The sequence below is a fragment of the Tachypleus tridentatus genome, chromosome 1 (genome assembly GCF_004210375.1).
Source record: "Tachypleus tridentatus isolate NWPU-2018 chromosome 1, ASM421037v1, whole genome shotgun sequence".
NCBI lineage: Eukaryota > Metazoa > Arthropoda > Merostomata > Xiphosura > Limulidae > Tachypleus > Tachypleus tridentatus.
The window spans coordinates 115,569,760-115,592,926 of record NC_134825.1 but is presented as its reverse complement, the minus strand read 5'-3'; the positions used below and the strand labels follow the sequence as shown (position 1 = coordinate 115,592,926).

The following is a 23,167-nucleotide window of genomic DNA, read 5'->3' as shown; positions in this document are numbered from 1 at the left end:
CATCTAATTTTTGCAGTGCCCCTCAGAGGTGTCGGTTAGAAGCAACATAGTATGCATACACTTGTGCTGTTTTATCGTGAACCATTTTATATATATATTATAATCATAAAATATTTAAGCCAGAACACATTAACATGAATTTAAAAAAAAATAATGTTTTTTAAGCATGCTGCACATTTTTTTAAAAAAGGGTTTCCTAAGCTACAATGTGGGATTATAAAATGTATCCTAGGGTTTGGAGGTGACTGTGAAAGTAGGATCCACATTAGAAGTATTGCTTTCTATTTGCTGAACATCTTTTGAACCATTTCTCCATTCCTATTTATACAGATGGTTTGAAATCAGATGACTCCATGGGCTCTGCCATTGTTTGCTGTAATTAGTTGTTGCATGTAGAATCCCTTCTACAGTTTCTGTGTTCACTGCTGAACTGTATGCCATTTCTCTTGCCCTGGATCACATAGAAGCTAAACAGTGCTCAAACTGCACTATTTATACTGACTCGCTTAGTTCTCTACTGGCCTTGGAATTGTTTCACGTCAGTTCACACCCTGTTCTCGCCAATATTCAAAACCGACTGGCCCGTTTCTCTTTAACATCTACTTCTATCCAGTTTTTCTGGATACCGGGCCACGATGGTGTTCGCGGGAACAAGCTCACCGGTGCTGCAGCTAAGTCTGCTCTACCACTATCATTACTGTGCCGGTTTCATACTTGGACTACAGTCCTGTATTCAAGGCTTGGCTCCATGCCAGTTGGCAGTTGACTTGGAGTGAGCAATGTGAAAACAAGTTTTTCAAAATAAAACCTATTGGACTTTCGGCTTCTTGTTTCCTTTAGAATCAGAAAGAGGAAGTTATCCTCACTACACTACACATTGGTTACAGTTTTTTAACTCATCATTTTCTTTTATCTGGGACTGATGCACCACTGTGTTGTTTGTGATACTCAGGTCACAATAAGCCACATTTTATTGTCTTGCCATCATTACGACTCTCAACGACGGCACCATTTTATACGTTTTGTCCCAAGGTTTATCTGTAACGTTGGATAGTGTCATCAACGATGGTGTCATTGTCCACCCTTCAAATGTTTTTCATTTTCTAAGGACCATTGACCTTCTTAACACTATTTAAGTTTTTATTTCATAAATTAGACTTTTATTATGATTCCTTTTTGAAACTTAACTAGTTCAATATGAAATTAGAAAATGGCCATAATGTCAAATAACTTGAAACCAGGACTGAAAAGGTGACTGATGGTGGTTTGTGTACTTGCCTGTTAGTCATCCTGGCGAGTTATGATCAATCAACTTATGCCACAGAATGTCCTTTTAAAACTAGTATTACTGTAATTTCTCTCTTACTGCTGTAAACTAGATATAAAAATTTGGTTTCATGCTGTTTAAGTTTTAATTCAAAAAGTAAACTTTATCTTGTTTTACTGTGATTCCTTTTTATGAATTTTAATACTTTTACCTTTTAACTTTACCGGATGTTTGGTGCAGGTAGCCTAGTTGCTTTGTGCCAGAAGATGCTAAATCCACCCATTCTCATGATTTTGTTTATTTATTTAACTTCATTTAGGTATAAATTATTTAATTTCACTAATATATATATATATATATATATATTTTACTAGAGGGCCCATTCCAGAGTGATGCTTTGCTTGTGCCAGAACATTGTCTGTTTGATCACGTTCATAACCAGAGCATCTGCCAGAGTTTTGACGAATGGAACCACACAGCTGCCCAAACCTGTGGAACGAGTGGAATGAAACTTCAGAGTTTTGCAATGCTGTTACCTTGTGGTGTAGACATATTTTCTGGTGTGGAGTTTGTTTGCTGTCCTGAAAATGGTGAGTACTGGTAACTGGTTAGATTAAAGTTGAGAAACTGTTTGTTTTGTGTTCTTAAGTAACTATTTACTTGTGAACGTTTTAAATTTAACTGTCCATCATTCAGTAATAACTTACTGCAAAATACCTTTCAGTTTGTTTTAGATATGTGTAACACAAAAAGTAACAAGCCACAGTTTATTGACATCAGAAGCAAATACGTGATGAGACAGAGTTACTTACTTTTGAATGTAACTAAAAATCACAAAAAACATTTTGATCTTATTAGGGCATCATTAAGGTAAGAACAGATTTTGGGAAGATTATAATTTGTCTGGTGCCATGTGAACAACATCAATGATTCTTAGCAGTCACTTTATCAAAAGTCATTCTAAATCTGATGATGGTCAAATGAGGCCGAAATATTGTTACTTGTACTTTTTAAGTAAGTTTTAATACCCATGTAAGCCACTTCACATACATATTTATTTCAGTGGACTCATCATTATTTTGATGAATACATTTTATAACATGAAGCTACAACAGTGGTGAGACAACTTACTTTTGTTTTACCATATATGAAGTTACTAAAAAAATATTTTGTGGTTTGGATACCTGTTTGAATGTTTATTATTGTTATTTTCCAGATATGCTGAAGATATCAGTTGCCTTAAATGCAACAGTTAAACTAAAGCAATTACTTATAATTTTTTTCTAGTCACTTCCTAGTTAGTGCTTGTGTGAGACATCACATTTATTATAGTTTTTAAAATTGTTAATAATTTAAGTAAAAAATTTATGTTAAATTTTACCTGTAGACCCGATAAAAAGTAACTCTCAAGTCAGATCAATCTTATCCCAGAGATGTGAGCGTCTCTTTGTTTTTGGATGTCAGGTTGAAGTGAATTTTATTTAAACCATTATCTTCAATGGTTTCACAGTTATTAACTGTCACTTGAACTCAGAAGTGTTTGTTTCTGTGTGATATAGAGAATAATGTGTGTGATATTCATAAGATATCATGGTTGGTGCATATTTATATAAAGTGGTTAGCATGTAGTTGAGTTTGATGGGGTGATAATTATTTCTTGGTAGCAGTATCAAAGCTTTGTTTTTTTTGTATTTTTATGTGCATAATACTAATTATGCATGTTTCATCTTAACAAAGTATTGATAAGAAACAAATTTGGTGACTGAAAATGCTTAGATATATTTCTGAGAGAGAGATAAAAAAGTTTATTTATCTCCATAAAAGTTTGTTAAAACTTGATAGTTATGGATTTCTTCTTGTCTGTCAGGTATAATATTAAGAGTATTTTTGACGTGCAAGCACAACTATAATGTTAAATGGTTAAAATAACAAACTTAAAAGACAAACACGTAAGCAAAATATGTGTTGTAAATACTGTGAAGTACATAAAGGTGTTATGGATTGACGTGTTGTTACTGAGAATGAATCTGTTTTTGGTGCAGCAATTTTGTTGAATGTAGCAGAGACCTACACTGAAATTAGTGAAAAGTGTGACTGTCAGAGACAGGTTCTGATTTGAAGGAGTACAAAATAGAGAAAAAGAGAAGTGGGTGGGAATAATTAAACAAAATAGATAATTTCTGGTGGCCATTTGTAAAGTTCACACCTCTTCATACACATAAGAAAAAAGGTTAAACATAATTGCTCTAAGTTTGATATTTTATGAACAATTTTAGAAAGCTCACACAGATGGCACATTTACAGTATAAGGTTTAAAAAAAAAGGAAGTACGGTGTCAGAAGATTTAACCCTGAGATAAAGTGTGGAATGTTCGACCGTGTTTAACTGTTTTTTCTTAATTCAGAGAAACTACTGTTTTCAGGGAAGAGCTCTAAACTGAGCAACAGTGTTGAGGACGATTCTGATAGTGACGAATATGACGAAGAATACTATGATTATGAAGATGAAGATGATGATGAAGAGGAAATATCATCCACCACCACCACAACAACCACCACCACGACCGAAAGCCCCATCGATCATTATTATCGAAATTTCGACACTGAAAATGAACATCGAGCTTTTAAAGAGGCCCAGAAGAAAATTCAGGAGTCTCACAGGAGGAAAGTGACAGAGGTAATGATTTGTATTGAAAGTAAATTTTAATGTTGTGGGAAAGTGATTGGAACATTTTTAAAGGTGAATGTATCTCGTTGTCTTCACACCACCGTGTTACGAATAAAAAAAATATTTCTTCCATTTTCTTGTTTACTTCAACAGTTCTGAATTATACATGAACAGCAGTCTACTGCTTCCAACTGTTATTTTAGAGTTGCTGAAAGACAACTGACAACGACGATGACAAAAAAACAAACATACTTGTTTTAAGGTTGTGTCATGTAATAATTTTTTGTTATTGTTGTATTCAAAAAAATGTTACCCACATCTTATAAAATTCACCTTTTATTTTGAGATTATGAAAAAATGGAATGAGCTTGAAGAACATTACCAAGAGATGAAGTTGAAGGACCCGAGAGGGGCTGAAGAGTTTAAGAAAAAAATGACCGAAGTAAGATTTGATTTCTTCTAAGTAAAGTAGTGGAAGTTTGGAGTAGTTGGTGTACGTTTTTGTTTTAATTTGTACAAGAAAATTCTAATGTTCAGAAGTAATATAGAAGTGAGATTTTACTTTATGAAAGTGTAAAAGTGATAAATGGAGTAAATGAGGTATTTCAGATTATTTTAATTCTCCTGAGATTGTTTTATTGTTAAATACTTGAATGAAACCAAAGTGTTGGATAAACAAGGAAGTACATTTTGTCTTTTGGTACAATATTTAGAGCAGCCACCAACCTTGCAAAACTGTATAATTACTGAGGACTGAATTAAAGTAAATTATGTCGTAGAGTTTATGATAACATTTACTCATTTGAAAAGTATTAAAAAAATTACCACACAGTTGTTTAAGCAAGTTGGGTGTAGCTGAAATGGGAGAATGTACTTTTTGGGCTTTCATGAATCTTGTTTAATATCTTTAGCTAAAGAAGGCATCACATAAAGATAAATAATAAATTATGGTTGCAAGTCAGTAATAGTTTTTTATAGAAATGTACAAATCATGTTCACTTTTGGTTCATAAGAAATATTTATAATTTACCTAGTTATCTCTTTTAATGCCCCTCACTAGTACAGCGGTATGTCTTCGGATTTACAACCCTGCAATCAGGAGTTCGATTCCCCTCGGTGGGCTGAGCAGATAGCCCGATGTGGCTTTGCTATAAGAAAACACACAAACACACATCTCTTTTAAGTGGTGTTTGTGAATTTATTTTTGGAGTTTATTCTGTACGCTGCATTCAGGAAAAAGTTTTCTTATTTCCTACTAGCATCCACACAGACACAGAACTTTGAAAATTACATAAATTTGAAGGAATAATGCACATCAATATCTTTGTGCTAAATTTCATATTTTAAGATGGGTTTCTTAACCCAATTAACACGTATCCTTTACTGCATGTCACAAGATGCTATTGTCTAACACTCAGAATGTTATAAAACTACTTTTTGTTTATGTTATACCAATTAGGATAAAATAAGTTTTTAGCTAAATGCATTTGGAGCTCTTATAGATTACAAAAAGGAAGTTTGAAATTTCTTAGATTAAGAACAGAAAAGATACTTTGTACATGGACTGTTCAAAACAAATGATCAGTATATTAATGGACAATTCTTTATTTAATTTTAAAATACTTTTTTTTATATCTGAAAGATTAATAATTGAAAGACTGCCAAGTTTTGTAAAAATGTGCACATTATACTGAAAGTTAAAGTACTAATTTTAATAAGACTAAACAAGTACAAAGAGGTCACGTGGTCGGTCATATAGACCTAGTCCATACTGGGAGAGTTAACTCCTTAAATCCAGGCAGACTCTAGTGATAAAGGATTTGGTCTAGAGCATGGGTTCCCAAGCAGTGGGACCCCCTAGGGGGTCGCGAAGCCTTGGCAGGGGAGTCACATAGCCTTATTAGAAGTAGCTTGGGATAACATTAATTTTATTTCATCAATTACATTTTCAAGTCGCGAGTGCCAAAAGGTTGGGAACCCCTGGTCTAGAGTATATATGAAGTTTTTTTTTCGTTGCATTCAAAGTATCTTTACCTTTAACCTTTAAAACTATGATTCTAAAAAGTTTGTGTTTGTTGAAAAAGAAGTTTATACAGTGAGTATTTTTCTTGATATATGTTTGAATAAACAGAAATACTGAAAACAGAAGGTAGAATTGAATACTTCCTTGATTGTCAATTGTACAACATTCTCACGTTTGTGTGGTTTAAAGCGTTTTCAGAAAACCGTAAATGCCCTTGAAGAGGAAGGAGATGGACAGAAGCGTCAGTTGAATGCAATGCATCACCAAAGAGTCTTGACAGTTATTACTTTGCGTAAAAAATCTTCAATGGAATGTTTTATCAAAGCTTTGGATGAAACAGTTCCAATGGTTTGTTTGTTTTATTTTATGATGCATGAGATAAAGTATTAATAAATCTAATTGCTCATTAAACTCATTGATGTTTTTATTCTTAATACAGAATTGCTGTTATTGCCAGAAATATTCAAATAGTATAAAAATAATGTTATATTATTAATTATTACATAAAAATCTGACTTGCAAATGATTTAAATAAAACTTGTAGTAATTACAGTTCACTTCCTTAACTTGGGTGTTGCACATCAAAACTGACATGTGTATCATCCAATTAGATTGTATGGTGGTTAAAATCCTCATAAATACTAGATACAGCAAATAAAATTATTCAGGTGTTATTTTAAAGTATGTATGTGTTATTCTGGACCAAGACTAATGGGTTGAATATAAAGTTGAAGTAAAGGTGAAACTGACCCTCGAGTTTTCGAGTTATTTAAAAAAATTGTGAAGTGGAATTTCAACAGTAAATGGAGAAACTGTTTAGATATAATATAATGCAGTTGTTTTTGGGAGAACTGTGGACATACAACATTATTAAAGTGTTCAATGGTACAACGACAGTCTCAGTAACAAGTACGAAGTTGCTAAACTGGCATGGTAACGTGTCATGATACATGCTCAACTATCAGTCGGACAAATATTAACTTATCCTATTGTTAAGTTAAAAAATATTTTTAATAGTTATTTGTTTTGGCTACATGCTAGAGGAATTACGTTTATGGAAGAAATGACGATTTTTCACTTGTTATTAAACTGTTTATGACACCGTTTATGGAAGAAGCGACAATTTTTCACTTGTTATTAAACTGTTTATGACACCGTTTATGGAAGAAGTGACAATTTTTTACTTGTTATTAAACTGTTTATAACACCGTTTATGGAAGAAGTGATGATTTTTTACTTGTTATTAAACTGAACTTTGGAAAATTTTAAGTATCAAAACACAGGGTAGTGTTATGTGGTCAAAACAACCTGCAGGGTGCACTGTTTGTCATTAACAGAGTGGTAGTTAGCATTTTTCTCCATTTTATGTAGCTTGGACTGTGTTAATCCAAACTGTTTCATATTTTCAAGGCAATCCATTAAGAAATACATGAAATATAAAATCTCTAATTTTGATTGAATTACATTCTTTTTTTCTATCTTCATAAAGAAAGTACGTAGATTTTATTTGATAAAAAAAAAAAACAAACTAATTTCATGGTGTTTTTTCCCCCTCCAGATTTGGTCAGTTAGGTGTGAAATTTGGTCTACATGTAAGTCACATTTGCAAAAATGTTGGACAAAAATTGCTTAGTTTTAACCAAAGTTGAGTTTTGTCACTTGGATTAGAGTCTTGATGTAAAGTGGTAAAACTATGGTGTAAGCATGTGCTTATACATAAATATTAGTTAGGCCAAGCAAATTAGATTATCAGTTTCCAGCTGAAGTTTTGAAAGGAATTGTACTGGTGAATGATTATTATTTACTGCCAAAACGTGATGACAAATTTTGTTTCACCCACCATCGTGCCCCAAGTTGAACAAAAATGAGGCCTGGCTAACTAACGAATGGATATTTGCTGTAAGATTCTTATCAGTGCTACAAGTGTTGCTACAAGTTTTGGTAACATTCCTAAAGTTGCATGCTCAGTCCTATTTGCCCCACCTGTAGTGTTTGAGTAGATGTTTAAGAGACGATATAAGATATTGAATTCATTAGTGCTTTGTTCAGTGATACATGTTTTTTTGTTTGATCGTTTTATTTGTTTGAAGAATTTTTTTTGATAATTTAGGTATAACTATTATTGGTTGAGTATTTTTTACAGCTGTTATTATATTTTCTATGAAATATTAATGTAGTTATTTAATTCTAATGGAGTTAAAATATGATGTAAGTTGATAAATTGTCTTTGGAAGCTCATGGAATTTTATTTCCTTGTAACTTGTACAAAGCTCATTTAAAAGTTTACCTGAATAGTGAGTGTCGCATAGTTTTAGTAACTTGAGTTAATTCTTGAAATGTGAAAAATGAAGAGAGGGTATCTTTGATTTTTGTACAAAGTCAAAAAGTACAGAGGGTAGAAGTTGTTAAATATTCAGTTGTGTGTAAATGAAAAAAAAAATTTAAATAGAGCTTTATTGAATTCTAAAGCTTTACAACGGTTATATTGTGCAGGTAAAGAGAATTGAAAAGTGTCTACTGAAGTTGTTGCGAGCTGTGGCCAAGGACAGAAACCACATGCTACACTACTACCGCCACCTTCTTAACAGCAACTTTAACCAAGCAGTTGCCGAGAAAGACGCCGTCCTGGATCACCTGAAAAACCTGAATCACATGGCTAACCAAAGCATCCTGATGCTGGAGCGCCATCCTTCTGTTGCTGACAAACTGCACAAAAGAATGTGTAAGAACCGTACATCACAGCTCTAAGTGACGGAGTAAATTACTTTCTGTATTTAAGATGTAGTGACACCTAAAGGATTGGAACAGAATGATGGAAAATTCTGTATTTGAATAAATGTTAAATTACAGAATTCTCTCAGAAATGAGGAGAATGGTGCAGGCATTGTTTAGTTACGAAAGGTTTATTATTTCAATTTCTCGTTGTGCCAAACGTGCTTGCTCTTTCAGCACTGAGGGTGTTATAATGTGACAATCAATCCCATTATTCGTTGGTAAAAGAGTAGTCCAAGAGTTGGTGGTGGGTGGTGATGACTAGCTGCCTTCCCTCTAGTCTTACACTGCTAAATTAGGGATGGCTAGTGCAGATAGCCCTCGTGTAGCTTTGTGCAAAACTCAAAAACAAACAAACATTATTCCAATTATTTTTCTTTAAAATATACTTTCAACAAGTTGCACTAAACACACAACTCTTGAAAATTAATTATTCACTAAAGTAGGGTATTTCTGAAATCATATGAGAACTATAGTGAAGTTATATAGTGTTCTTTTTTGAATGTGTACATGCACACTTGTACTTGGTTACAGTTAAATGATAGGGTTTTAAGAGGGTTAATTATATTAGAATCCTTCATTTATTTCCTAATGATTTAAGATAGAAATCAGATGAAAAGGAAATAATATGATATTGACCGATCATATTTCACATTAACTCTCAAAACAATATAAAGAAAATGTAACTTTATTCAAAGTTCTGTTTATGGATTGCACAGTGATATGGAGTTTGTCACTGGCCAATGAAGTTTAAGAGATGTTTGAACAATTTTAATATTGGATATTTAAAAGAAAAAAAAAGTTAACAATATTGAATGTTTTGTCACACCATACCATTTAAAAATATGTCCATAATGATTAGCCACATCATATGTATAATAATTTAATGAAAATAAATGAATAATGTAATTTTTAACCCTTTCATACCTTTCATAAATTGGCATTTAGTGGAAAGAACAAAACAACAGAAGAATGTTGATATTAAATTGTGTGGAACCATATTGCTAGAAATAACTTTGTCATTTGCTACTTGCAAAAAGATATAAACAATTCGACTTTGTAAGTTAAAAACTTATTTTATTTTTAGTTTACAAACTTGGACTATAATTTGGAGAGGGATAATATGGGCACTGGTGCTGGTCTAGCGTACAAACTTGGACAGTAACATGCAGATGTTGGTGCTGGTCTAGTATACAAACTTTGGCAGTAACATGTAGATGTTTGTGCTGGTCTGGTTTACAAACTTGGACAGTAACATGTAGATGTTGGTCTGGTGTACAAACTTGTACAGTAACATGTAGATGTTGGTGCTGGTGTAGCATATGAACTTTGGCAATGACATGCAGAAGTTGGTGCTGGTTTAGTGTACAAACTCTGGCAATAGCACGTGGGCATTGGTGCTGGCCTAGCGTACGGACTTGGACAGTAACACGTGGGTGTTGGTGCTGGCCTAGGGTACCAGATTGGACAATAACAATGTGAAGAGTGGCTTTGATTAATGAGCAGAGTAATTCACTTTTTTATCAGTGGTTAAATTATGGTCAATAAGCACTCATGTATCATGAACTGATCTTGCAAGAGATTTTAGTAAACACCCACTATTTTTCTGTGTAGTTAAACAAGCACAATAACTGGTTGGTACTTACGTACATACATGAGAGTTGTACTAGGTATTTCACTGTTCATCTTTCTCTGTGTTCATGAAGTCCACTTTAAACTTTACATTTCTAATGTTTAAAAATGATTGCTTGTAACATAATATTACAAATGCTTTTACTTGTAGTTCATTATCATAATTAGTATCTTGATATAAAAATTTGTTTTCAGTGGCTGCCTGGATAGACTTGAAAGGAGTTGCATTGGATGCTGCCTTTTCCACAGACACTGATGAAGCCATTCTGAAACAGTACAAAACTGAAGTGGAGAAGAAACGAGAAGGTGCTGATAACTGTATTAAAAAGTCCAAGTGCATTTTTAAGTCATATTTCATTCTGCATGTGCATGTATTATTGTTTTCAAACCACTTATATTGCTGGATTGTGTTTTTTTTACTTAGTTGTAATAGATAATCTCGAGTTCTACTGAGAAAAGTTAGCTTATCTTGCTAAAAGAACATAGATTTGTGGCATCTAATGGGCTCTTTATCTCATTCTTTAAATCAAACTTGATGTCTTGTGTGTTTGGAGAATTCCTTGTAGAGACAAAAGTGGACTTTCAGTTCCTTACCAGAACACTAGATTAGTGAAGGGTCTCTTGTACAAAAGTGTGGTGTTTCAGTTCCTTACCAGAACACTAGATCAGTGGAGGATCCCTTGTAGAGAAGTGTGGTGTTTCAGTTCCTTACCAGAACACTAGATTAGTGGAGGATCTCTTGAGGAGAGGTGTGGTGTTTCAGTTCCTTACCAGAACACTAGATTAGTGGAGGATCTCTTGTAGCGAAGTGTGGTGTTTCAGTTCCTTACCAGAATACTAGATTAGTGGAGGATCCCTTGTACATGCGTGCCATTTTTCCGCTAAAACGCTAGATTTCAGCGGTTTTCAAGAACACTAGATTAGTGGAGGATCTCTTGAGGAGAAGTGTGGTGTTTCGATCACCCATGAAATTCGTGTAAATTCGAGGAGAAAATATGAGCAATTTGAGGGCTGGGTAGGTGGTTCTTGAGGAGAAATCATATTTTTTCAATGTTTATTGCAGAAGAAAAAAAATCTGACCGCCATCTTGGAGGCAGTCTTGTTTCGTCTCGTTGCAGGTCTCGTGGTCTGGTATTGTGTGCATACCAGACGATAAAATATTCTCTACGCTCCAAAGAAACAACAGCAATTGAAATGTTGAAAAGGAAAGATGTTCATTTTGATCCTGTAGACAAGAGAATGTGTAAGGACATTAGATCAGCAGCTTCAAAGTATACCTCAAAGCTGAGGGAGAATCAGAAGTAAAGGGCAGAAAGGCTTGAGGCCTATGGTTCTGTGAAATCTGGCCCAGCCACCTTGGCTAAAGAAAAAGTCCAGAAAGCCACAGAGGCACAGAGAGCTGCCCATTCAGAGAAGGAGAGAAAAAAAGCTCGGAAGAGAGCACTGGAAACCCTTGTCTCGAAAAAGAGGAAAGTAGTCAAGATTGATTAAAGGAAATGAAGTGATTTGATATTTGACTGTAATTTATGCAGCAGAGCAGAAGTTGATATCAGTGACTGAAAAACGTCTTATTATTATCTGCAGCATACAGTGCCAGTGGTTTATTTTAAAGCATATCATTAATTTTATTTTGAAGCAATGTCAAAGCTTTCCTTGATTTGCTGTTTCAGTTTGTATTGTGAAAGAATGAAAAATATACTGATATTGAGGTACCAGTAATTTACTGACAAGATTATATAGATGAACAAGTTTTACTGTAGATAGTAATGTAGAGTAATTTTAAGTAATTTGAAATTTTAATGGAATACATGCAGCAGAGCAGTAGTTGTTGATGTCAGTGAATGTACAAAATTTAATTTCTGAGGCATATCACTGATATCAGTAGTTTAATATTGAACCATATTAGTAGTTGAATTTTTAAGCAATGTCACAGCTTTCCTTCATATGCTGTTTTAGTTTGTATTGTCAATTTGTGAAAGAATGGAAAATTCACTGACATTAAGGTACCAGTAGTATAATGACAAGATTGTATAGATGAACAATTTGATCTGTAGGTAGTCATGATTAGTCAAAAGAGTAATTTTATGTGATTTGAAAATTGTATGGAATATATGCAGCAGAGAAGTAGTTATTGGCAAAGACTGTAAAACATTTAATTGGCAGCATACCAGTAGTTGATGATGATGATGTTATTGATGACAAAAAGGATAATAATGAAATGATTTGTATTTGAAATATTTACTGAGTTATTTTGGTTTATTAACTCATATTACTAATATATTTTGATTTAGAAAAAAATTAAACTGAATAAATAGCAAATAACAATCTTAAATTTCATTTATTTACTTTGTATTTTATTTGTTAATTTTAGATATTTTGATATATCTTCTAAAAAATGAATGCAAATTAAAAGAATAAATCAATCTGCTAAAAACTGTCAATGAAAGTTATAGTTTTTATTAGTTTGATTTAGTCTTTTAATTTCCTTTTGTTATTTTATATGATATATATTGTGTACTTTTCCAACATTGCAATGTCAAAAAACATAAAGAAATTATGTCCCAGATTGCACCAAATCACACCAAATAGCATCCATTTTTTTAAAATTTTAAATAAATGTCATTGGCATGCCTGCTTGTAGAGAAGCGTGTTGTTTCAGTTCCTTACCAGAACACTAGATCAGTGGAGGGTCTCTTGTAGAGAAGCGTTATGTTTCAGTTCCTTACCAGAACACTAGATTAGTGGAGGATCTCTTGTAGAGAAGTGTGGTGTTTCAGTTCCTTACCAGAACACTAGATTAGTGGAGGAACTCTTGTAGAGAAGCATGTTGTTTCAGTTCCTTACCAGAACACTAGATCAGTGGAGGGTCTCTTGTAGAGAAGTGTGGTGTTCCAGTTCCTTACCAGAACACTAGATTAGTGGAGGGTCTCTTGTAGAGAAGTGTGGTGTTCCAGTTCCTTACCAGAACACTAGATTAGTGGAGGAACTCTTGTAGAGAAGCATGTTGTTTCAGTTCCTTACCAGAACACTAGATCAGTGGAGGGTCTCTTGTAGAGAAGTGTGGTGTTCCAGTTCCTTACCAGAACACTAGATCAGTGGAGGGTCTCTTGTAGAGAAGTGTGGTGTTCCAGTTCCTTACCAGAACACTAGATTAGTGTAGGGTTTCTTGTAGAGAAGTGTGGTGTTCTAGTTCCTTACCAGAACACTAGATTAGTGTAGGGTTTCTTGTAGAGAAGTGTGGTGTTCTAGTTCCTTACCAGAACACTAGATCAGTGGAGGGTCTTTTGTACAGAAGCGTTATGTTTCAGTTCCTTACCAGAACACTAGATTAGTGGAGGATCTCTTGTAGAGAAGCGTGTTGTTTCTGTTCCTTACCAGAACACTAGATTAGTGGAGGATCTCTTGTAGAGAAGTGTGGTGTTTCAGTTCCTTACCAGAACACTAGATCAGTGGAGGGCCTCTTGTAGAGAAGCGTTATGTTTCAGTTCCTTACCAGAACACTAGATTAGTGTAGGGTTTCTTGTAGAGAAGTGTGGTGTTCCAGTTCCTTACCAGAACACTAGATTAGTGGAGGGTCTCTGGTAGAGAGATGTTATGTTTCAGTTCCTTACCAGAACACTAGATTAGTGGAGGATCTCTTGTAGAGAAGCGTGTTGTTTTAGTTCCTTACCAGAACACTAGATTAGTGGAGGGTCTCTTGTAGAGAAGCGTTATGTTTCAGTTCCTTACCAGAACACTAGATTAGTGGAGGATCTCTTGTAGAGGAGTATGGTGTTTCAGTTCCTTACCAGAACACTAGATCAGTGGAGGATCCCTTGTAGAGAAGCGTGTTGTTTCAGTTACTTACCAGAACACTAGATTAGTGGAGGATCCCTTGTAGAGAAGCGTGTTGTTTCAGTTCCTCACCAGAACACTAGATTAGTGGAGGATCTCTTGTAGAGAAGTGTGGTATTCCAGTTCCTTACCAGAACACTAGATTAGTGGAGGGTCTCTGGTAGAGAAGTGTTATGTTTCAGTTCCTTACCAGAACACTAGATTAGTGGAGGATCTCTTGTATAGAAGTGTGGTGTTTCAGTTCCTTACCAGAACACTAGATTAGTGGAGGGTCTCTTGTAGAGAAGCGTGTTGTTTCAGTTCCTTACCAGAACACTAGATTAGTGGAGAGTCTCTTGTAGAGAAGCGTGTTGTTTTTGTTCCTTATCAGAACACAGGTTTAGAATCTGCTTTGCTAATCGTAAGTTAATTAATTTTGACACCTGAAACTCTGAGGTAGCTCTTCCTTTTCGAAGTGAGGCAACTTTAAGTATACCCTCTTTCTTTAAACAAACCCGTGACAGTCCCTTCCTCAAATCTCTTGTTTATAACATGAAGTGTAATAAGAAACTTCTTGGTTATTTCATATCATAACAACCCCAAACTTCTGCTTTAACAAGAACCTTCCTTGTTGTTGTTTACATCACACTCCTAACAACCTTTCTGGCAGTCCTCCCCTCTTCCAAGTTTCTTATAATAAACTTCAGGGCAATTCACCACCATCATTACCTTCTACTTGTAAAAAAAATAAATTATTTAAAAGCTGTGTACTTGTGGCTATATGTCCATTGTGAAACTTCTTATGTAGAACGAAAACAGAAACGGTTAGAGGAAGAAAGAAAACAAAAAGAACTGGAAGAACTTGAGAGGGAGAAGTTGCTAGTCGAGAAGAACCACGGTGGGAAGTTAGATAAAGAGTTTGATCCTGAATCTATGGAAGATGAGAGTTTGGTTTCTGAAATAAATCATCCTGCGTTCGTGGACCACAGCAAAATGGACGAAGTCCCAGTCCTTGAAGAGCACAATGATTTGCCAGAACCACATGTAGCCCATGCTCAGAACCAACCTCTTCATCATAATGAAGTGGTAAGTATGAAAATGGTACTCATTAGTTTATGTCCTGAACATGTGGATGAACAGTTTATCTGTTGATGTTTATTACTGTAAAAAGGAGGCTGCACAGTAAATACCATGAACCTATAAGATAGTCTCAGCTTTAGGATGGTAACTTAAGATTTTGTACAACTTAAATTAAGTGCAATTAGATGTTTTATTCTGACATTATCAACTTCAAAATTTACCTGTTTTCGATTTTCTTATGCCAGAAATAAACAGCAGATGTGTACAGAAGCTATGGATGTGGGTTTTGTGTGTTTGTCATCTACACAAGTGGGAGGCATAAATATTTCCATTCCCTCAATAAACAGTAACAGTTGGAGATGAATCTTTGAAATGTGGAATTTTTCATGACCCACAAAATAAATATCTGGGGAAAAAAAAATGTGACTGTGAATATTTCGGTTACATTTAGATGATGACACAAAAGTGAGAGATCAGCCAGTATTTTTTATAACTTGCTGTAGTTCAATTAAAAAGGTAAACTATCAAGTTAAGACTGTTTTAACAAAGTTTGTGGTTTATAATCTTTTTGTAACTGTCTTATTTAGTATTTCTAAAACTTTTACTTTCATAAGAGTCTTAAGATACCTTTCATTTTATTTTTCTTTACACAGTTTGTATAATGGCCAGGCTTCTGTTACTATGTAGGTTTCACTGTAGCAGTAGTGGTCTAATAATTGTTCAACATGAAATTTAGGTCACCAAGAGGAATGGTATTACTTGTACCAAGCTGCTTAATTTTTGTCGAGAAATAAAATATATAACTTGTTAGGTCCTGTATCATTGTTAACTGAGTCTGTTAACTGTTTGTTTCTAATAATGTTAACCTGTTCTGATGTGATTCATGTTCACTATATCTTAACTATCATTCTTACTTATAAAATTTGTTAAAGTTCTAGTCTACATAGTTTTTCCCCAAATAAGTTACGTTTTGATATAAACTTGCATCCAGTAAACCTGTCTGTAATTATATTCTTTTATTTGTAGACCTTCTCGGTTCGAAAAGAAGGAATCCGAGACTACAGATGGAATGGAAGTGTTTACATCACTTTGGCATTTGCAGGCATTGCCCTCCTGACTGCCTTAGTTGTGGGAATTGTGCTCTTACGACGTCATTCCAATCAGTCACCACAAGGTCAGGGGTTTGTGGAAGTTAACCAAGCAGCAACCCCTGAGGAAAGACACGTGTGTAACATGCAAATTAACGGTTACGAAAATCCAACTTACAAGTATTTTGAGTCCAAGAATTAAATATATTTCTTTCTGTAATTGGATTTTATCCCATAATCAGTTTGTCTTAAGGTACTGCTTTATCACAACAAAAAACGGTACATTGCATTAAACGTACGATATATCAGCAGTTCACATGTGCTACATAGAACAGTTTATGTGGTATTCTAGTAGTGTTTTGTGGTAGTGTTTGAAGTGCAAAAAGAATCATACTATAGATCAATAGAAGCACATATTCAGTTAGTGTTTGTGCTACAAACGTTTTTTTCTTCTCTTCACTGTAGATTTAACAATGTATCAGATGTCTATAAACATTTAATATACAAGATGTGGGTGTGTTTGTCTGTAACCTTAGATGTTCATTTTATATTTTTCTTGTGGTATTCAAGTATACTGAGAATTTTACATAATGCAAAATAACTACTAGTTAACATATTGTCCAAACTCTATCTAGATTTGATGTAGTCTTGTTTTGAGGTCAAAGATCCAAGTTTGTTACCTGGACAGATAAATAAAATGCCTAGGAAATCAGGCATGATTTAAAAAGTTGTGGCAGTTCAAACCACAGTACATCAGGGGTTGGTAATATTGTTTTTAATTTGAGAGGAATGTTTTTGTTAATAGTTTCATTTTGAAGTTACTTGATTAAATGCTTTTTATTCCAAGATGTAATTCTTACAGTGAAAAAGATTCATATTTAGAACAGGTTTGGTATTTCGATCAGTAGTGTTAGGTTGTTGAATTAAATATGAATTTGTTCTTTATTGTTAAAACGTGTACTTTCAAACACTCGCACCAGTGATTAAGAATGTCGTACCTGTTCTAAGTACAGATTTTACTCACTGTAACACTGTTTACTCCGTAACTTGTAATAACATTTTTTTGTTTTATCTTTATAGTTGTAAAGTTTATTACTTAATGTTTTGTTGTATAAAGTTATAGAAGTCTTTCAAAGAACAGAACTATATTCAAAACTGTGCCAGAAAACTAGAATTTCAGATTTTTGTAATTATGTCTCCATAAAATAGCCTTACTACAAGGAAAAGAAAAACAGGTATTGTGATCAATGTATCTTATTGATTGATAATATGTGTGTCAAACTACTTACAAATGTTATCGAAATGCAGTATTGTGCTTTAAATATGTAATAAATTCTGCTTTGGCTAGAGAGCGTAGGGCATCGTCCCTGTCCTGTAGTGGAACAACAAGGAAAGAGAAGATATTAAAACTATGTCCAGTGACTACTTACAGAGTTAATATATAAAGACCACACCAATGTCTACAACTTTGGTGTTCTAAAATGAATAAAATCTTGATCAGCTAGCTTTGCTGTATTTCTTCTTTCTAATAGATTATTAGGTAGGTCATGAAAGAAAGGTCTGACAGTACTGTATGTGTTTTATAATGTGCCATTTACCAAGTTAATTGTTAGTGTAATCTGTCTGTATTGATGTACTTGTCTGGATATCGCAATTGAAAAACTACTTAATTTTGTAAGTGCTAACCCACAATGCCTGTAGCAGTTTATTATGTTCCAGTAAACTGTCTTACTAGGCTTAAGTTTGGAATGGACGTTGCAAATGACTTTAAATATTCTGTCAATCTTTAAAGCAAAAATAAAGCTCTATGGTCATATAGAAGGATATCAGTTTCATGTACGCACGTTAGGAAACTCAACGAAAACACATTCACTCGTAGAAGCTTTGATTTAGACTGGTAGATAGTAGTAACGAGGTATAATTATGGCACATTTCATTTACTCTCTATTGTACACACAACTGTGGCTAGGCCGTGAACGTGCAAATAGTTAGAATAACTTTGCCGTACCACCAAGTAATGAACTATTATATATAGCTCCTTTATTTGATAGGAAGACGTACCAGTACAGGGAGGTTGTCCATTTTAACAACTTTTATTCAATAGCTCGGTGTGGTCTAAATCTAAACGTATACTTCACCAGTGGTAGAAAATTATTTTAAAATGTACCACTGGGAGGATATTTGTTTTTAAGCCAACAGCAAACTCCGATCATCTTGTTATTTCACAGATATAAAATGTTCATGCTTAATTATTTTAAGCAGGCTATGAATTAAGTTTTTGAGGTGTGATGCTGGGTTACTTGAGTGTGTATCATTAGAACCTGATATTTTTGTAGAAAATTATTTGTGAGATTGGTTTAAGAAAGATATTTGTACTGTGTTCTTAATGATTGTCACCAGGTCTTAGTTTCAAACTGTATTCTCTTCACAATAAAATAATAATAATAAACGGGCTATGATTTCATTGTCAAAGCATAATACATCAGTAATTAAACCTGGAAGTCTGAATAATGTTGAGCAAGGTTTATCAAACATTCTCATTAACATTAATTCAGTTTATTTAACCAATTTGCAACTAGTGGATATATCATAGTTAGTAGTGCTTGGTTATGAAGTATTATAATATTTGTGAAATCTGCTTAAAAATAAAATAGAAAGCCTAGAACCTGAGCACTTTCAAAAGGTGGACCCAGTTTGCCCTGAAGAAGAAAGGTCCACCTTTCGAAAGTGCTCAGGGTCGAGAGTTTTTAATACCATAAAACTGTTTTTGTTTAAATAATATAGGCAAGAACTATCCACCTTGACAACACTATAGTAAAGTTGTGGTCTCCACTGGGTTTGACTAAAAAAACATCAAAAGTTGGTACACGGAAGTGTGAATCCACAAACATTCTACTTCAAATACGGAAAGTTTTCTTCCAGAATAACATAAACACAACAACTGGGACACGTGCTGTTTACTCAGCTAATTCTGAATACACTAAAAGATAAAAGTAGCTGTCACACATAAAATAATTCATTAAGTTTCTACAGGGTGTACAGAGAGCCTGGAACCAAAGATGACTTGCAGCTGTTTTTTGTAGATCCATGTAAATTTCAAGTCACAAGGACAGCATATGACACGTGTACAACTTAATGAAATAGCTGTGGTTCCAAACATTTTGGTCAGAGTGTTCTCATAAATCTTGTGTTTATAACATAGATAGACAATTGAAGAAAAAAACATTTTCATTTAAATACTTGCTTCAGCATGCAATTCATGTCCACAGTTCACCTCTTTCATTGATTGTAGATCCATATTCTCAAAACAGATGACACATGGGTTATTTTCTTGATTTTTATCAATCCAGCTTGGTTGAACTGGTAAAGTCCCATTCCACTGGACTTTAGCAGAGGTTGAAGCTAATGATATTTGTAAATCTTTTACATTAAACTTTGAATTCTTTAGTTTTATGATAAGAATAAACAGTAGTAAGAGTCAATAATTTAACTTTTAAAAAATATATAACTTATTAAAACAAAAGAGAGAGTTCACACATTGCAGTGAAGCCCCAACCTATAACTGAATAACAGTTTTCAACTATTTGTAGGTTAGGTAGGACCAAGTAAATGACATATTCTACTCTGTATCTTTACAAACAATAAAGTATCTTGTAATATACATTAATTTAATGAAAGAACAGTATGATATTGCTACACACAATTTTTCAAAATAAAATTACCTTTCACTTTACTACTGTTAAGATTCTTGTACTTAATGAGCATACAAAGATTGTCTTAATTGCAAATTCACTTACATGGTTAGTCTTCCCCCATAAACATACTTAGCACTGTTGTGTGACATGTGCCCAGCAAAGGGCAGTACTTAGCAGAAAGCTGGCCATTGCTGTAATTTTGCTGACTGCCAGTTACAGAGCTCTGCTATGTGATATGTGCCCAGAAAAGGGCAGTACCTAGCAGAAAGCTGGCCATAACTGTAATGATCAACATGTAGAGTGAAGTTAGATTTAATTTTGAAAAATTTCTACGGAATTAGAAAAATCAAACTAGAAAATAATATAAAGGATCCATAGACAGTCATTGCCCATTTTTATTGGGATATCTGCTCGTGCAGAACAAACCAGACATTGGTTTTTAAATACACTGATTTTTTTTTTTAGGAACTTGGAACATAATTTATTGAAGAATTACATATACAAATAACTTTTGATTTCTGGAACTCCTGTCACCATAAACTGAAGTTAAAATGCTGGTACTTAAATCAGGGAAGATGTTTTCACAATACCCTCCATAAACGTGCAAGAAACAAAAAAACAGTTTGGTGGTTGACCGCATGATCATTGTGTGTAAATAAATCATGGGGACTTTTTTTTTTTTTTTTAGTTGCACACTGAATGTATTCTTACAAAATATTATACCAGTTATGCTTGTGAATTAGAGTAGTAAACAAAAGAATTCTTTTGTTCACAAACAAAGATAAACAAATTATGCTTTTACCAGAAGATCTTGGAAGAAGAAACTGACATTGGTAATTATCCAATACTCACACCATGCTCTTTGAATGATATTTCAATTTTGCTCTTAACACCAGCAACAGTGCTATCATTTGACATCCCATAAAACCCATTTTTCTGAGCTCTGAAGGTTTTGATGTATGTTGTAAGATCAGCTCTAAAGAGAAACACAAGATTAGTTGTTATCTCAGATGCTTATTTGTTTCATGTTTACAAAAAAACTTCATTCTGAGAAACGAAAACTTTTTGAAAAAAATTTTGCTAGTTAGCAAAGATTACTGAAGTGAATAAAATACTTGGTGGTCAAACCATTTATCCATTCCATCCAGCTGGCTATCAGGCCACTTAACTGAAGTGTTGTGGTATTTATCGTATTAGTAGGCATATCCCATGCTCGTACATTTAAACCAAGATACAAGTGAAAAACCTAGTTTTAACAGTTTTTGCTAGAAAATTGCAAGATTAAACTGTAGAGGGAGTTATATGACCAGCTTATATAGCATTGAATTTACTAGGAAAGTCTTGTTACTTTATTCAAAATTTACGTCAAGAAAATCTAAAGTGTTTTACAGCTGTTGGCATACATATATTCTCCTTTTACACTTTAATCATAATACATCCACGTTTTCTAAACCTGAAAATTTACTGAAGGTTTTTTAGTAGCAAATTGTGGTTTGTAAAATCAGAACAGTAAAATGAACGAAATTTTCTATTTTGCCAGACTCTCCAATTATACTTGTAAAATATGCCTATCTATTCTTTCACGACTGTAAAAATAAAAATTATAATTTAACAAGCCCTTCACAAGGCAGTGGAGGACATTTTTGTTTGTAAAAAATATTCCAGTTTTTCTTAATTTGAAATTATATTTTTTGGACATTTTTTATTGGCTGAAAAGAAGGCATTTCTTGAACTACATTAGTTTTGGGGCTGCTAAAAGCAACTTGAAATGGTGAGATGACTGAAACCTGTCAGTGCATTACATGCTTAATGGCCAAGTACATAAGTCTACAAATGACACACAGGTCTTCAGAACCATCTTGGTACTTGCTGTCCAACAAGCCATACAATACCATACTTGTAGCTACTTTTAAAGTATTCCTGTCTGCTTATCCCACTGCTGACTATCATGGTGCTTCAACCTTCCCTACTGAATCTTAGGTGAAATTGTTCTTATCTCAGTTGAAAGCTAAGCATAAAAGATTGACAGTTATTTAATTAATGATGCTGAGAACGTGGATTTATTGATATATACTGAATTTACTCCCAGCAGGTAGATCTTAGTTCTAGCAAGTATAGAGACTTGAGGATGTTGTATTTCACTTTAAAACAATTATCAGTTAACAAATGAAAACTTGTCTCAAACAAATACACCCAAAGCCACCATCTTTGGGAGTTTCTGGATTTAACTTACTTTTAATATTCAACATAATGTTGTGTAAAGAGGCCCTCTGGCTCCTGAGGGACATATTAAATAAAAATTATGATACACATTAAACAACTGCTTATTAGCAACTGTTTAACGTAAATACAATTGTATTGTTAGATAAAAAAAGACAGAAAAACCAGTGATTCATTTTACTAGTAGGAAACAGAAGCCATTTACTTCACGGTTTAAGAAGAAATTTATGGATTCGAGGATGTACGTCATCAAGACATCAATGAATATTTCGCACCACGTTCAGGAAGGAATTAACACCAATAATGAAATAAAATCACTAAAGCTGAGCCCTACAGAGCAGAAATGTATGGAAGGAAACACATACAGAGTGGAGATTGAGCAGCTGGAGATAAGGAGGCACTAAAGTAAGACAATTGAGGAAAAACAAACAAGCTGACAGAATGTCCCAAAGCTGACAAGATGTCTTATTGGTATGTGAGGAAAAACCAATTGGTACCAAGGAACAGTAGTTATAGTTTTGGTTCATCTTGAAACAACATCAAGTACAAGAAGCCATGGTTTAAGCATATGAATACAGCAGAGAGAAGATGGCTCAAGGAAACAAGAAGAGACAGTGGTTGCCTTGCTGATCTTCAGTGGGACCTCTGAGAAGACAGCAACCTTAGCATCTGTGGAGAGCTTTCAGCAATCAAACTTCACACAAATCTAAATACCTTCTCTGCTTTGTCTAATAACATATCTATTGTACAGTATATCATGAAAGAGGTTCTTGAAGGAAATAAAAAAATACTTAAAACGTTATTATCTCAGAGATGTTAGTAAGTATAGTTAGAAGAATTGTTCATGAGATATCCAAATGTTAGAAGGAGCACTGTGAATATAAACTGACAGAATTTGTCTAGTTAAGTA

The 23,167-nt window shown here is 33.9% G+C and overlaps 1 protein-coding gene across 7 annotated transcripts in view; it reads left to right on the top strand.

Annotated features, from left to right (window-relative positions):
- Positions 1-18,791, top strand: part of LOC143222135 (amyloid-beta-like protein) — a 42,933-nt gene extending 24,142 nt beyond the window's left edge. For 2 of the 7 annotated variants that reach the window (XM_076448185.1, XM_076448166.1), the window contains 8 exons: positions 1,642-1,857; positions 3,690-3,943; positions 4,281-4,376; positions 6,147-6,305; positions 8,451-8,679; positions 10,557-10,667; positions 14,983-15,260; positions 16,281-18,791. In XM_076448185.1, coding sequence (XP_076304300.1) covers positions 1,642-1,857; positions 3,690-3,943; positions 4,281-4,376; positions 6,147-6,305; positions 8,451-8,679; positions 10,557-10,667; positions 14,983-15,260; positions 16,281-16,544 — 1,607 coding nt within the window. In that variant the 3' untranslated portion in view covers positions 16,545-18,791. Of the gene's footprint in view, positions 1-1,641; positions 1,858-3,671; positions 3,944-4,280; positions 4,377-6,146; positions 6,306-8,450; positions 8,680-10,556; positions 10,668-14,982; positions 15,261-16,280 lie in introns of all 7 variants that reach the window. The other 5 variants (XM_076448175.1, XM_076448156.1, XM_076448209.1 and 2 more) reach the window with 3 other exon arrangements.
- Positions 18,792-23,167: the final 4,376 nt, after the last annotated feature.